Here is a 16,389-nt window from a genome sequence, read left to right on the forward strand (position 1 = left end):
CGTTTCATGAATTTCCATACCTAGTGCATTTATGCATCCCTCACTTATAGAAGCAAAATTCATACCACATGTCTGAAATTGTTTTCAGGGGTGAAGAAAAAAATATATTGTTTTGTTGGTTTTTGTGTGTTTTATAAGATCCAGGAAATAGATCATGCTCTTACAAATTTTTATTTTTTATTTCTCTTCAAAGATATACAGGCTTTCACAGCTTGCTATAAATTGGGCGTCCTAAGTGGTGATGGAGAAAGCGTTGTATCTCCTTCCAGGAATGTTCCTGTGCCCTGCTATGGGCTTCCAACTCCCCTCCCCACACCACCGGTTTGGGAACAAGGAATAAGTGGGATATTCTGCAGAGGGGGGACCCTGGAGGCTCAATTAGGTGTCCAGCACCTGGGTAGAACAGGAGGTGACCATTCGTCTTCCCGTTCTTTTTCATCCGCACCAGCGCCTCATCCGCATACAGTTTGCTGTTGTAGTTTCTGTCGTCACCAGCCACGATGAAGAGTATGGGACCCAAGGCTCTCTCCACGGGGAGCAGACTGTCCTGATGCTCTGGTGCCCTTGGATCCACAAACACATCATGGATACTCACTGCCCCAGAATCAGTGATGTGAACAAACTCCATCCTATAAGCAGGACCCTTAATGCAAAGGTCCCGGTAGTGTAGTGTCATGGCGTTGATGTTGTTGGTACCATTGATGCAGATCGCGGCTCCCACCTGTTTTAGGAATGTCGCCATGGCCAGGGCAATCTCAGCTCCTTTGCAGGTCCCCACCACTCCAACAGTGGAACCCAAGACCTGAAAAAGAAAATGTGATTAGGACATACCATTGTCTTTTTAGCTTTACTGCCAGAAACAAGAGGTTTTAACAGAAAATAATTGCCAGAATATGAGATTAAACAGCCTGACCAGAAGACATCAACTGAAAGGTGGATGTCATGGGTGAGGTGGTAAGTAAAGGAACAGTGGTAATTTGACCACATGGAATGCAACAGGCATAAAAAAGGATTTACAAGGAGCCTTTAGAAAAGATATAGAGACATATATTGTGTCACATCACAGCTTCTCTTGTCGTCCAACATTGTTTTGCAATTCTTCAGAGACAACACACAAAATTATTTACAGACTTTAACCAAGGACATGACAACAACACTAAGGGCCAGATTCCGATGTCGGACGGACTGGAGTCTGTGCGACATTGGTCAGGAACTGGAACCGAACAACCTCCTGTTGTGGGTTCCAGCCCTAGAATTAGGATGCGACTGAACACTGTTTGGTCGCCTGCCTATTATTTTCAATGGGAGAGTGCATTCTGAACGGAATGCTTGCTCTCACTGAAAAGAGCAGAGGTGCACTTCATCCATGCATCCCATGGCAGGCACCTCAAGGTGCCTGCCACCAGGTGCATGGATCAACAGGTTTTTTTTTAATTATAAACAAAACAAACAAGGCTTGGGTCCCTAACTCTCTGGATTGGACCACTACAATAGTAGGAAACAAACAGAGTGTCCAGACAGACTGCTACTACCAATCTAATGAAGAATTAAAACCTTAGGCCAAACGTTCTAAAGTCTATGTGATTTATTTCACTTGACTTATACTTTTTTAAAGACAAGATTGTACTATTTAGTCATGTCATGCAATGGGCAACAAACCATTTAAGTGCACATTGAATAATCATTGAAAGCAAACTTAAACACAGTAAAAAATAATCCATTTGCGAAAGAACATAATACAAAAAATTGAAACATCAAGTAAACTTACTCATCCTCAACCTCCCACGATGTACCAACATCTCACCTCACTTTAGGGAGCTCTACTGGCAATTCCCAAAGGAAGCCAATTCAAACTCCTCACTCGCACATATAAAACTTTGCACAACACCGGACCAGCATACCTGAATAGCTGTATACACTTCCATCAGCTAGCCAGACTGCCACGCTCAGCCTCATTCTTACTTGCACACACCCCTGCATTTGCAAAAACAAAGGAGAAGGGTACGCTTTCACCTACAATGCACACAAAACTTGGAACAAACTCTCTCAGTACGTCACTTTTTGAGATCCGTAAGAAGCGGAAGACCTGGCTATTCAAATATTCTTTTGGGGCCTCTCACCTTTCTGCTGAAGTGCGTGGATACCCTTACGGGTGATTATCACACCTTCAAATTAACATAACATAAGCTCCATTATCTTTGTCAACACCAAAGTGGCACTGCTGAGCATGAAAAGAAGCACAGCAAGCTAAAAATGCTTGTGGTGCACCTTCAAGTGCAAACTGCACCTGGGGCCTGCAAGATGGGAATATGGAAATAGGCGTTCTGGAGGGTTTGTGCTACTGCCCAGTCTTCTGCATCTAGGACATATAAAACCTGGGATAGCGTGAGCCTTATGAATTTGTCCTTCCACAGGCGTAAATTTCGACGGAAGTTGTATTTTTAAGATGGGATGAAGGCCTCCACCCTGGGGTGACCAGAATTTTAAAGCCAAAAACTGGGACATTTCACGAAAATAGAAGGATTACAGTTTTTCTTCAAGTAAGCGCACAGAAGGACCGCTGCTCCTCAGCAGAGAATTACAGAACAGGCAGTAAGAACATACATTAAATTTAATTTTAAACCGAGAAGCTTGCCTGTTAATTAATTGCTTTATTGAAATGACTGCTAACTATGTCTGCTTTGTAAAACATAAAAAAACACGTCCCGCCCTTTTCAGTTGACCCTCTCTAAAAACCGGGACAGGAGCTCAATTTCCTGAAATCTGCTGGGACAGCAGGTGAAAAACTGGGACCGTCTGGGCAAATCCGGGATGCCTGGTTGCCCTACTCCACCCACAGATTACATCCACACATGGTGTTGGAGCATCATGCTAGTTTTGACTACTCTGCCTAAACAATCAGTCATGTCCACACCTCACTGTATCACATACTTTACCATGTGTTCTGATTGAAGGTAGACACCCGGGGCCCGATGTAGGTAATTGTGAAATACCGAATTATTAATACCGAATTTTACCGATTCGGTATTAAGAAATCGGTATTTCAGATGTAGGTAAGAATTCGGTAAAAAATACCGAATCCTTAATATTCCTTATTACCGAATCGGTAATTGAGATTTGGTAATAAGGAATACTGACCATTCATTCCTATGGGCTTGGAGACCCATAGGAATTAATGTGAAGACATTCGATATTACCGATTCGGTATTACCGAATCGGTAATACCAGGAGGTATTTCAAGGATGCCAAGCTGTCCAAAGAACACCCTGTTGCACCCCTGAAATGTGCATGCGTGCCACATGACACATCTAAAAAAGCAAGAAAGTGCTTTTTTAAAGGAATTCGGTAATTACCACCAACATGACGTTGGTGGTAATTACCGATTTCTTAAGGCCCAATAGCACTCTTCAATGTGCTTTCTACATTGCATTTACAAGGGCAATAAGGAATCGGTATTAAGGAATCAGTATTTACCGATTCCTTACCTACATCAGGAATGGCTAAATACCGGTCGGTAACGGTGAAATTTACCGAATTTCACTGTTACTGACCGATATTTGGCCACCTACATCGTGCCCCTAGTCTGTTATCTCCTTGTAAGCACTGGTGTGCCGTTTTTGTGAGGTGTCTGGCGCCACACGGCAAGGCTGTGTGCCTGTTTTTAAATTTTTTATGATTTCTAATTTCACCCATTTTTTAATTTATATTCATTTACCAGTGCTATTTTCTTTGACAGGGAAGCCTGCATTAGGATAATGGGGTTGCTGGAACCCAGTTTAATTTTAAATATACTCACTGCGCCACCACCACCATTGTGAAGGGGGTAGTTTACCTCGACCGGCAGGGCTGCGAGCACCGGCAGGGACTCCGAGGACCAGGAGTCCCTGCGTGCCCTAATTTGACCAACTGGGCTGCTCTCCCTGCCGGCCCCGCCCGCCCGCCTGCAGTGTAAAAGGGCTGCCTTCGAAGAAGCGAGTGGGATATTTATCTGGAAGGGAAGCTGACTGTGTCCTTTTTCTTTCCATCGAGCCTGCCTTTGCTGCCTGGGACGCCTCGCCGGACCCGCTCCGCGGGTCCCGCAGCGCAGTTCAAACTGCGCCACCACCACCATTGTGAAGGGGGTTACCTCGACCGGCAGGGCTGCGAGCACCGGCAGGGACTCCGAGGACCAGGAGTCCCTGCGTGCCCTAATTTGACCAGCTGGGCTGCTCTCCCTGCCGGCCCCGCCCACCCGCCTATCACAATTCTTGTTATTTAAAGGAAGCCAAGATCCCGCTGCGCGGGAGTGCAGGGGCTAAGCCTGGGCAAAGGGCGGGCCCTCTGAGGCCATCGTAGGCCAGAGTAGGCTGGGCTGGGCCCATCCTCTAACGTCTGCAGATCGGAGCCCCTTGTTACAGGTTAGTCCAATGGCTATGCCATCCGAAGAGGGGACACCTGGGAAGAAGGGAAGACTTCGTAATGGGTCACTGGACAAATATTTCCCCAAGGTCTTGACTGAGGGAGATAAGGAACTGACCATGGCTGAGCGAAGGGCTGAGCGGCGACGCTCAGTTGAAAGCCTGAAAAACAGATCCCTTACTGACATTGCTCCTTTTTCTATGCCCCAGGAGGGGGATAAAATTGATATTGAGAGGGAAACCGTTAGCCAAGAAGGTTTCCCCCTTCTGCTGCGTGATTGTACCCCCACCCCTTGTATGATCCCAGATCCTATTGTAATTGATTCTCCCACTCATAGTCTTTGTGGCAATACTATTCCTTCGAAGACTAGGAAAACGAAACCTAAACAACTAGTGGTAGCCCAGATACACGGCCCACCACCGAGTAAAAAAAGGAGGAAATTAAGGGTGGGGTTAGGTAAAGCAAAAACTCCCCACTCTGATTTTGGCAAAGGGCCTAAACTACCCACTACACATGTAAGGGCAACAGGGGAGGTGCCAGTATCATTAACACCTGACGCACCACCACCAGAGGTTACTCCGCCTGTTATGGTCCCAAACATAGTGGGTTCTGATATTAACCAGGGGCCCATAACACCAAATAGACTACCCCCCGTCACTAATGGGGAATTTGGAATTTCTATTGAGGTCTCTGCTCTTACCCATTAACGAGAGCATTAAGAAAGTTGAAATTAGACTGACACTAATAGAGTCTGCTATAAATAGTATGGTTACGTTAACCAAGGCCCAGGGGAGCGGGGGGGCTCAACTCATACCTGTCGTTAGGCTTCCGACTAATCAGACTGTTAAAACCCCAGTCAAAACTCCAACTGCCCCACTTCAGTTGCCTAAACAGATGTCACAGCCTCATGGCAGGGATGTGACTGGTATTCAAAAACCAAACCCCCTAAAACATACAAATATTCCAGCAGTAGGGACAGAGGGTGACTCTCAAAGGGTAGCGTCAAAGGCACCTGTAGCAAATAAACGAGAGGGTCAAGGGGAAGGGAGATACACTAGATGTCCAGTAACTAAGGTCCCACAAGTGGAGATTCCCCCACAAGCTGTGCCCTATGTAGTAGTTTTGACGGGGGTTCCGCCATTAGCAGAGAATAAGAAGGAGGGTTATGCCCAATTGAAAAATAAAATAATTCATTGGTTGAGGACCTACAGGCCCATAGCCCAAAATTTGGATGGAGATATAGTACATGTTAGGCGGATCACTTGGTTGGGCAGTAGACGTAAAGATATTGAAGGGGATCTAGTGGTGGTCAATTTTAGAGATCCTCGGGCAGTGGATTATATTCTTAACTGGCCCACTGGAGGTGGGGGAAATTGTATCTCACCTAGGGCTTTAACCTATTTCTACCCGAGGGCGGCATTGCACCCCCCTAACCACCGGAAAGAGTTCTATCCTCCGAGGCCTATCCCACAATTAGTATATAGTAACATCTATCCTCTATACGGCCAGTATCCCTCTCAGGCCAATGATCAGTTTGGCTGGACTACGATACCACAGAGACATAACCCAAATCACAATAGCAGGATGGAGCATTTAAGACCCTTCACCCCTCTGGACACTTGTAATAGGTTCTCGCAGCTCTCTGGTATGGAGGACTGCGATTGATGTTCACAGTCTAAGGAGGAGGGTTGTGGACAACAAGGTGTGGAACCCTCGCAAGCAGGGGGAACTGACGACAAGTGCCAGGAGGGTACCCCAGTAGTTCTTAATAAGATTAGCATCTGTTCGACCATGACTCCCCTTCAAGCTTTGGGTGTGTATAATATTGCTGGTTGTATAGCACCCCCCAAGCAATCTAGTTGTGTGGGTGATACTTGTATGAACAAGGTGGGAACTGGGGGGGGGAGAGGGTGTGCCTCTATTAGCTCCTAAGGGCCGCCGAGTAATACACCTGTTATCTTGGAATGTAGCAGGGCTAAAAGGAAGATGGATATTCCAGAATGGCATGCATTCATCGAGAAGTTCGATGTCTGTCTGTTTCAGGAAACCTGGTCTCTGCTACCAATAGATAAATCGGGTTATACTACCTTCTTTTCCCCAGCGGCAAGTAGAGGGAAGGGCAGACCAGCAGGAGGTCCTATTGTCTGGATAAGAATTGATCTGGACTGGGACATGGCTATTCACGACCCTGAGTGTAGTGATATACTGCACCTTTCATCTAGGGGCCATATGGAGTGGAATAGGCTTGATCTATTTAATGTGTATGCTAGAGGTGCTCCGGGGGATAATACCTCTGCAACCATAATGAGCTTAGATTCTGCTTTAGCCAACTGCCTCCTGCAGCTAAAATTATTGTGGGTGGGGATTTTAATTGTACGTTCGAACTCCTCCTTGGAGATGATCCCCTAGGCACTGAGGAAGAAGACTGCAAATGGTCTATCCCACTTTTGTTAGTCCCACCCATTCGAAAATGGTCCGCAAGGGCAATCCAAATGAATGCCCTCACCAGGGAACACAAACTAAGAGCTCTTAATGGCAGGACCTTGTCTGACAAGACAGGTGCAATGACTTTTAATAGGCTTATGGGCCCGTCCAGAATAGATTACATCTTAATGGACGTTAGTATGTGGTCTGACCTTATCGATATGGAGGTGGTACCTACTTTGGATAGTGACCATAATCCTCTATGCAGTAAGTTTAAATGGGGGAAATGTAAAGAGAGGGGGGCGAGTGCGCTAATGAAAATAACTAAGGAGATTATCCCTTATAATAATAATCGAAGATTGAAATGGGATAAGGCTCATTTAAATGTAGACCAATTAGGGATCATTAAATCCTCCGTTGAAGATCTGTATCGAGACTTGGAGGTAAGGGAACGGGAGGATGGTAGTGGCCCGAACCCTTCCTTCAGCCTTGATTCTGTTTATAAAGCCATGATAGACCAAGTGAGCCATTATTTTACTTCCAAAGGGAAAAGTTGTAGACAGAACAACACACCGCCCATCTCTAGCAACCCGTGGTATTCGGCCCAATGCAAAGGGAAAAGGAAAAATTTGACAGCTGCCCTACTCTCAAAGAATCCAGTACTAGTTAGAGCGGCTAGGAAGGATTATTTGAGAGTAATAGCACTGGCCAAACGTGATTGGGAGGAAGAGCACTGGAAGGATATAACAGATGCTGTGAGCAAGAGGGATACGATGTTATTTTGGGACTTAATTAACAGAGCTAGACAGGGAAAATCCCAGCCTCTAGCAGCCCATATAACTAGCCAACAATGGTTTAATCACTTCTCAGCTCTATATGGTGGCAGTGAAGATACAACCTGTCCCATGGTAGTTAGTGGTGGGGGAGGGGAACCCCTCGGGGAGATTGAGTGTCCATTTACGGCCTCTGAAGTTATGTGTTATGTTATGTTATTAATTTTTATATCGCGCACAGCTGCCCCAGCGAAGGGGCGTCCTGGCGCGTGAACAGGTACTGAACATAACAGAATAAAAAGGAAGGAGTCCTAGTCGAGAGCAGGGAACAGGAAAGTTTTAATCATACATCTGAAAACAGTAAGATTATTCAGTGCACGGATATGCACCGGTAGGGCATTCCACAGGCCGGCGGCAAGTACTCGGTAAGATCGACCACCCATCCTACTGAGCTTAAACCGGGGACAAAGCGCCAGATGAAGCGCCTCCGATCTTAGAGACCTCAGTGGTACATACGGAGTTAACAGATTCACTAATGCCGGCGGCGAGGAAAGCTTCAGAATTTTAAAAGCCAGACATAGTGTCTTAAACTGAATTCTTTGCCTAACCGGCAGCCAATGAAGAGCGGAGATCGTACTGGACACAGAGCAATATTTAGGAAGGCCAACTATCGCCCTTGCTGCTGCGTTCTGCACCCTTTGGAGTCTAGATGCTTCGGCCTGATTGACCCCCAGCAGCAGCACACTGCCGTAGTCCAGCCGAGATAGAACCGTGGCTTGAACCACGATTTGCCGAGTAGAAGAGTCGAAAAACTTGAGGATAGGTCTGAGGCCCCGCAAAATGCCTTAGCAGGTGGCTGCAACCTTCTTCGTGTGACTCGAGAAGGATAGGGCAGAGTCCATCCAGGCTCCTAGGTTCTTTACCCCGGAGACAGGGACGGGAGTAACGCCCAATTCCGGCGGCCACCACTGATCACCCCAGAGCTCTGCATGTTTCCCCAACACCATAACTTCCGTTTTTTTGGCGTTCAGTTGTAGGCAGTTAGATCTTAGCCAATCTACCACGGCCAAAAGTCCTGCTCGGAATCTGGGGGCATCTATCTCAGGGTCACTGCTCAGAGTCACCGCCAGCTGCGTATCGTCAGCATATGAGGTCATAGTCAGACCCCATTGATTGACGATCACAGCTAGCGGTTGTACATATAGGTTGAACAATGTAGGGCTCAACGAGGAACCCTGAGGGACCCCCAGATCCAACGAGTGAAAGGTGGACTGGCCAGGTGGTCTAGCCACTTTAAAGGACCTGCCGGAGAGGAAGGAGCAGAACCACTGAAGGGCAGTCCCCAAAATACCAGCCTCCTGCAGACGCAAGGCCAGAATGTGGTGAGACACAGTGTCGAACGCGGCGCTCAGATCTAATAGGAGGAGCGCCGCCGTTCGCCCCGCATCGAGTACTCCACGTAAGTGCTCAGTCATGTAGAGCAGCGCGGTCTCGGTACTGTGTCCCGCCCGAAAGCCATTCTGACTCGGATCTAAGATGTTATTGCGAGCAAGATGTTCAGTCAGGGTGGAATTGACATGTGCCTCAGTGATTTTGGCTATCCAGGGAAGAAGGGATATAGGGCGGTAGTTTTCAGGTAGAGCTGGATCCAAGGTGGCCTTCTTTAAAACAGGAGTAACTACCGCCTGCTTCCATGAGGAAGGAACCGTTCCTGAGGTTAACGACAGATTAATCAGAGACAACATCGAGGCCCGACACGAAAGGCGAAGAATCCTGATATGATCAGGCTTCAGCGGATCTAACGGAGATCCAGATTTAATCCTCAAACCCAGTGTGTCAAAGGCCTCCATGGATAGTGCCGGTAAACAGGACAAAGTCTCCACCTCAGACGAGTGAAGACTCCCCAACTCTGAGTCATGCAATGAACAGTTAAATCCTCGATAAATAGTCTGCACTTTTTCTAAAAAGAAGGATGCCAACCCTTCACAATGAGCATCAGTGCAGATAGCAGTCGAGGTGGCCCTTTTATTCAGAAGATCCTTGATGACCTTAAAGATTAGTTTAGAGGGGTTAGAGCTGGTTTGGAATTCCTGGGCATAGAATGTGGCACGGGTTCTGCAAATCGCTCTGTGATAGTTCTTGAGTTTAGCAAAATAAATGGACTTCAGGATAGGATCATAAGTCTTCCTCCACTCCCTCTCAGCTTTCCGGCAAGTTCTTTTTAGCTCGGCAAGCGAGTCATTATACCATGGGCTAGGTACTTTAGTATGGCATTTTGACCAGCGCATTGGTATAAGGGAGTCGAGGGCATCCGAAATCCATTTACAGAACGATTCATACCCCTGTTCCACATTCTGAATAAGGCCCAGGGGGTCCTTCTCCAGCAACCCAAAAAACTCCTCCAGTTTCAACTTGTGCCACTGTCTCTTAAAAACCAATCTTTCTGCCGCTTTAAATGGCAGGTCATCAATGGGACACAGGACTTCCACCAACAAGTGGTCAGTCCAGCCCACCGGAATAGGATTGGTCGCCTTCACCCTGTCAAGAGTAGTAAAGAAAGGGTCCATAATATGGCCCCCAGAGTGGGTGGGCATGGTAACTAGTTGAAAAAGTTTTAGGGCTTCAAGGTCCGCGAGCAAAGAATCTATGGCCGTGGATGCCCTGCAATCGAAGTGAATGTTAAGGTCACCTGTGATGTTAAAATTTGCACAACTAGGTGCAAGAGAGCTTACCATATCTGCTAAAGCGGTCTTAAAGACTGTATCATTGCCTGGTGGACGGTAGATGAGGATACCGCTAAAAGTGAAATGATGGCTGAAAGTCACTTTAAAAAGGGCGCTCTCACAGGCTGACAGAACCAAAGGTTTCCAAACCGAAGGGAAACAGGATTTTACAGCCATAGCGATGCCGCCCCCCCCTCATAGGACGGTTCAAAGTAAAAACCGTATACTTAGATGGAAAAGTAAGGTTGAGGGCGGCGGTATCAGAGTCTTGTAGCCATGTTTCGGTAAGGAAGAGTATGTCGGGCGAATCCTTAACTAAAAGGTCGTGTACGTGTAGATGGTGCTTAACCAGCGACCTTACGTTCAGATTCCAGATACGTAATACACGTCCCGCGATGTTCTTATGTATGATCTTAACACTCTTTTCCAGTGACCGTATCATAACCGGTTTTTCTAAAGACCAGGTATTACAGGCACATACAAATGGGCCAGATAAAGGGTGTACCAAATCATGGCGACAGGCACTAGATCTACCATTCATGGACAAAAGCTCGTCTCGGGTGTAGCCAAGTGTCAAAGGTGCTGACATGATGACAGTTGAGCTAGTTGTCCAGGGTCCTGCCACGTCTCGCGCCTCCTCGTCGCTGACGGGCGCAGACGGGCAGGACTCTGGCACGACTCAGGCACAGCGAAGGCGTCCCGACTGCGCGTCCCGCTGCGCGGGGGGGACGACTTTAAGTAGGCGCTCCAGGAACAAAACGAGCGCGAGGACGCTCCAAGATGGCGCCCGCCGGGCTGTGCAGAGCCCAGAGCAAGATGGCGCTCAGAAACGGACCACGGACCACCCAGGGGACCCGGACCCACCAAGCGGCGGTGCTGGTACAATTATATGCGGTGAGTGGAAGGGAGGATAAAAGCCCTGCAAAGGCCCTCTAAAACCAGGGAAAAAAATAAATAAATAATGCTAACGAAAATACCAAACCAGGGAGTATTAAAATAGCGAGGCGCCAGCAGCAGCGCAATTGCAGCAAGAAAATACCTGTTCAGGTGGCAGGCAACTGGGGCTCCGCCTTAAGTAGGCGCTCCAGGAACAAAACGAGCGCGAGGATGCTCCAAGATGGTGCCCGCCGGGCTGTGCAGAGCCCAGAGCAAGATGGCGCTCAGAAACGGACCACGGACCACCCAGGGAACCCGGACCCACCAAGCGGCGGTGCTGGTACAATTATATGCGGTGAGTGGAGGGGAGGATAAAAGTCCTGCAAAGGCCCTCTAAAACCAGGGAAAAAAAGAAATAAATAATGCTAACGAAAATACCAAACCAGGGAGTATTAAAATAGTGAGGCGCCAGCAGCAGCGCAATTGCAGCAAGAAAATACCTGTTCTGAAGTAGCAGTGGCTATTAGACACTTGACCCCAAAGAAGACGGCCGGCCCGGATGGGATCCCAGGGGACCTCTTGATTGCAGAACCCCTGGCCTGGGCCAATCTCATTGCCACTATAATGAATTTGATAGTAAGGGGCCACCCCGTGCCAGACTCTTGGAAGGGCGCTGAGGTGGTCACAGTGTATAAGAAGGGGGCAAGAGACGACCCTGCCAACTACAGACCCATCAGTCTGATAGACATAATCCAGAAAGTGGTTGGCAGGGTCATCATCTCAAGGGTGGGCGATTGGATGGAGGAGGAAAGTATTCTCTCTCATCTCCAGGCCGGATTTCGCCGGAAGGTGGGCACTATGGACCAGGTCTTTCGCTTTTTTGGCATCTATTGGAAGACAGTTACCATCAAAAAGGGCAACCTTTATGTGGCCTTCATAGATCTCAAGACGGCTTTTGACCTGGTCCCTCGTGCTAAACTGTGGGAGATCCTGGAAAGTATGGGCTTCCCCGGTACACTCTTGAGTCTAATTGTAAGGCTCCATGAGGGGACTTATGCAAGGATCAGATGGGGTGCCCAGGGTCAGCTGACAGATAGGGTACCCGTGAGGAGTGGAGTCCGCCAGGGATGTGTCATGGCTCCGACCCTCTTCTCCTTGTTTGTGAATGGAGTGGTGGACCACCTAAGAGGAGAAGAGACGGATGCTCCATCCCTGGCGGGGGAAAAGATCCAGACCCTACTCTTCGCCGATGACACCTTACTGATAGCTAAATCCCCGATAGGCCTGCAAAAACTCTTGCACCGATTTAGTTCATTTTGTATAGATAGAGGCCTAACCATCAATACCATGAAAACCAAATTGATGGCCTTTTCGCCCTCCCAAAAATTTAAAAACAATTTTCTGCTTAATGGGGCCCCCTTGGAGTTGGTTGACGCATTCGACTATTTAGGGGTCCGGATAAATAGCCGAATGAATTGGAAGGATCACCTGGCTAAAATGTTACTGGGCCACAAAAGAGTATGTGGGGTGACCCTTCGGGAGTATCGGGAATCAATTAGCAAACCAGTGACACCGGTTATGGCCATTTATGAGGGTCAGATACTCCCGGCTGCATTATATGGCTCCGAATTATGGGGGTTCGACAATGTTACTGAGTTAACCTTAGCAGAAAATAAGTTTCTGAGAGATGTGGTGGCCCTCCCCGTTTCCACCCCGCTGATCCCCCTGCGGCTAGATCTTGGTAGACGGGCCCTAAAGGACCTAGTGAGGATGCGCCCACTGCTCTTCTGGGTTCGTTTAAGAAGGACTAAGGAGCTGGCCAAATATGCTGAAGGGTTGGATGACCTAATCTCGCTTGATATCGGCAACAAAATTGGATGGCTGAATAACGTGAGGCACTTAGTCTTACAATTGGGTCTGAGAGATGTATGGGAGACTCAAACTCCCCCGCCCAAATTAGTGATTAAGAAGCTATATTGGGATTGGGTGCAGGCCGAGGCAACACGCAGCATGGCTGGGGGTTCACTCACGGAGCGCTTTCTTGAGTTCAAGTGGGCTAGAAAACTGGAACCCTTTTTTGATCTTATAACCAAGCCGCTAGATAGAGCCCTATATTTAAAACTAAGGTACGGGACCCTCCCGGTGCATGAATTCACCACAAGGTGGTCTAACTATGGTGGCCCATCGCGATCATGCCCGGGCTGTGCGGCTCCTAAGGAGTCTGTGGCCCACTTATTTTTTGCCTGCCCCGCTTATAAAGTGGCACGGAACATCTGGCTGAAACCAGTCTGCAGGGGCTTGAGGCTGAGGTGCCACAGATCGGCATTACGAGTACTTTCTTCGGACTCATCATCTACCACCCTGATCTGCGGGGTGGCAAAATTTCTGAGCAGTGCCTGGCTTATACGTTCAAGAATTCTGAAAATGAACTCTAGGCTACCAATTGATCAGATTGGAGATAACTGAAGGCCATCTATCTAAAGGAACTGCTGAGAATCCTTGCTCGTGGCCTATATCAATTGTATTGTCTTGTGCTGTGTTTATATTTTAACCATGGTTTTTTCTCTTGATGATAGTCATTATTCTTTTAACTTGATGAAATGTATCTTTTAAAAGTGTATAATGCAATCTTTTATGGTGAGCAAATTTACCGAATAAAGATATTCAACACAAAAAAAAAATATACTCACTGTTTCTGAACCAGCACGCCCCTGACACAACCCCCTGAATGACTGCTTCACAGCATTGGACGTGCAGGAAACAAGCAAAGGGAGATCTTTGCTATTCTTAGGGAATTAACACAGAAGGATAGTAAAGCCCCAGTAATTGACCGCCCGGACTGTGACACCTTCCAGAGTTTCTTTCTCCAAAAAGTACAAGATATCATTGGGGACATTACAAAAAGCTCAGTTGATCCCACTCTCTTAGCGGCCCCTATCTCCCGGGAGTTGACCTGTAACTTGAATAGTTTCCCATGTTTGGATGTAGGGAGTTTGTCAGCTATCGCCTGTCAAATCAAATCAGGATCAAGTATGGATCCGTGCCCCCCCAGAATATTTCAAATGGCCTTGCCTCGCAAGACACCTGCTGAGCTTATTAAACAGGTCCCTAGAGTCGGGATACCTCCCAGCGAATCTGAAGGAAGCTAGGGTTATCCCCCTCCTGAAGAAAGCAGGAGCAGACATCAAGGTTCCAAAGAACTACAGGCCTATTTCCCAACTCCCATTTCTAGGAAAGATCCTGGAAAAACAAGTTCTGACTACGCTGGCGGGCTATTTGGAGGAAAATGGTCCACTTCACCCAAGGCAGGCGGGCTTCCGACCACAGCATAGCACGGAATTGGTCATGACCACGGTTGCTGACGATCTGAGAATCAGGGCAGACAATAAACAGCCATGTGTCCTGATTCTATTGGATCTGTCAGCATCGTTTGATACGGTCAGCCATACTATTCTGCTTGACCGCATCGCGAAGTTGGGAATAACAGTACAAGCTTTCAAGTGGCTTAAGTCCTTTCTTACTGGCCGGCCCCAAAGAGTGCAGCTGGGAGACCAACTATCCGAGGCCAGTGCTGTGACCTGGGGTGTCCCCCAGGGGTCTGTACTATCTCCCCTGTTATTTAACATCTATCTTCAACCCCTTATGGAGGAGCTAACGCACAGAAATTGCCAAGTTTTTAACTACGCCGATGACACCCAACTGCTGGTTCAGTTGGAGAATTCTAGGGAGGCACAGGATTCGGTAAAGAACTTGCTCAGATTCACTGTAAATTGGATGACCAGCAACCTCCTGAAAGTCAACGCAGAGAAAACGGAGGTGCTGGTTATTACCAATCAAGAAAATCTTTGGTGTGAGCTGTTCTGGCCTCCAGAATTAGGGACTATGCCAACTCCCGGAACAGTGGTAAAAAGTCTAGGCCTGAAGATTGATGCAGATCTATCTATGGCCCCTCAATTCTCGGCGGTGGTAGGTTCCTGTGTGGGAGTGCTCAGGCAACTCCGGAAGCTGGTACCCATCTTGTCCACCTCTACATTGCAATCCATAGTGTCCGCCACTGTCATCTCTCGGCTGGACTATGGTAATGCTCTGTACCTGGGCCTCCCGCAGAAACTCCTGAGGAAACTGCAGGTTGTGCAAAATGATGCAGCTAGGCTGTTCTTTTCTCTGCCAATGAGCTCTCATGCGACACCCCTTCTCCTGAAGCTGCACTGGCTGCCCATTAAACTTAGAGTGCAGTTCAAATGTCTTTGTATGGCCCATAAAGCCATTTTTGGAAAGGCTCCTAATTATATCAAAGAGCGCTTGAGGAAGTACACCCCGGGTAGAGCTCGAACGCTCTGGTAAAGCTTGCAAAATAATTCAACCTAGATTTAAGCTGAAATCTAAAGGGTGCAATGAGCTAAAAAACGGTGTTGGATCTAGCCCTGATCTCTTGACTGGGTGAGAGTACTCTGCTTAATTCAGAGACTCTGTCCATCACCACCCCTTGTTGTAAATAATTTTGTCCACCCTAAGCGTGTAAGGGTATACTCAGATGTGAGTCCCTTGCTCATTGCACCATCAGGATTCAAGCAAGCCGGGCCGAAGACGGCTGTAATGCCAGAAACCGGTCCCCGGAAGCTTGTTTCCTTCCCAGTGTAAGAATTGGCTTTTGTAGTCTGGTCTGCCCTGTTCCCATGATGCACTGGGCCAGGGACAGACTAATTTGCATACAGCCAGGTTCTGAAACTGGGATGGTGCAATGAGCTAAAAAACGGTGTTGGATCTAGCCCTGATCTCTTGACTGGGTGAGAGTACTCTGCTTAATTCAGAGACTCTGTCCATCACCACCCCTTGTTGTAAATAATTTTGTCCACCCTAAGCGTGGAAGGGTATACTCAGATGTGAGTCCCTTGCTCATTGCACCATCAGGATTCAAGCAAGCCGGGCCGAAGACGGCTGTAATGCCAGAAACCGGTCCCCGGAAGCTTGTTTCCTTCCCAGTGTAAGAATTGGCTTTTGTAGTCTGGTCCGCCCTGTTCCCATGATGCACTGGGCCAGGGACAGACTAATTTGCATACAGCCAGGTTCTGAAACTGGGATGGTGCAATGAGCTAAAAAACGGTGTTGGATCTAGCCCTGATCTCTTGACTGGGTGAGAGTACTCTGCTTAATTCAGAGACTCTGTCCATCACCACCCCTTGTTGTAAATAATT

General features: G+C 47.7%; 2 protein-coding genes across 4 annotated transcripts in view; one reads left to right on the forward strand and one right to left on the reverse strand.

Annotated features, from left to right (window-relative positions):
- Positions 1-305, forward strand: part of LOC144804319 (uncharacterized) — a 40,804-nt gene extending 40,499 nt beyond the window's left edge. Inside the window, exon 6 of the mRNA XM_078671909.1 lies at positions 194-305. The gene's annotated coding sequence lies outside the window, so the exon portion shown is untranslated. The remainder of the gene's footprint in view (positions 1-193) is intronic.
- LOC144804257 (acyl-coenzyme A amino acid N-acyltransferase 1-like) overlaps positions 156-16,389 on the reverse strand; it is a 798,906-nt gene continuing 782,672 nt past the window's right edge. For all 3 annotated transcript variants that reach the window (XM_078671906.1, XM_078671904.1, XM_078671905.1), the window contains one exon: positions 156-802. In XM_078671906.1, coding sequence (XP_078528032.1) covers positions 206-802 — 597 coding nt within the window. In that variant the 3' untranslated portion in view covers positions 156-205. The remainder of the gene's footprint in view (positions 803-16,389) is intronic.

Source organism: Lissotriton helveticus, chromosome 1_2 (assembly GCF_964261635.1).
Source record: "Lissotriton helveticus chromosome 1_2, aLisHel1.1, whole genome shotgun sequence".
Taxonomy (NCBI): Eukaryota; Metazoa; Chordata; class Amphibia; order Caudata; family Salamandridae; genus Lissotriton; species Lissotriton helveticus.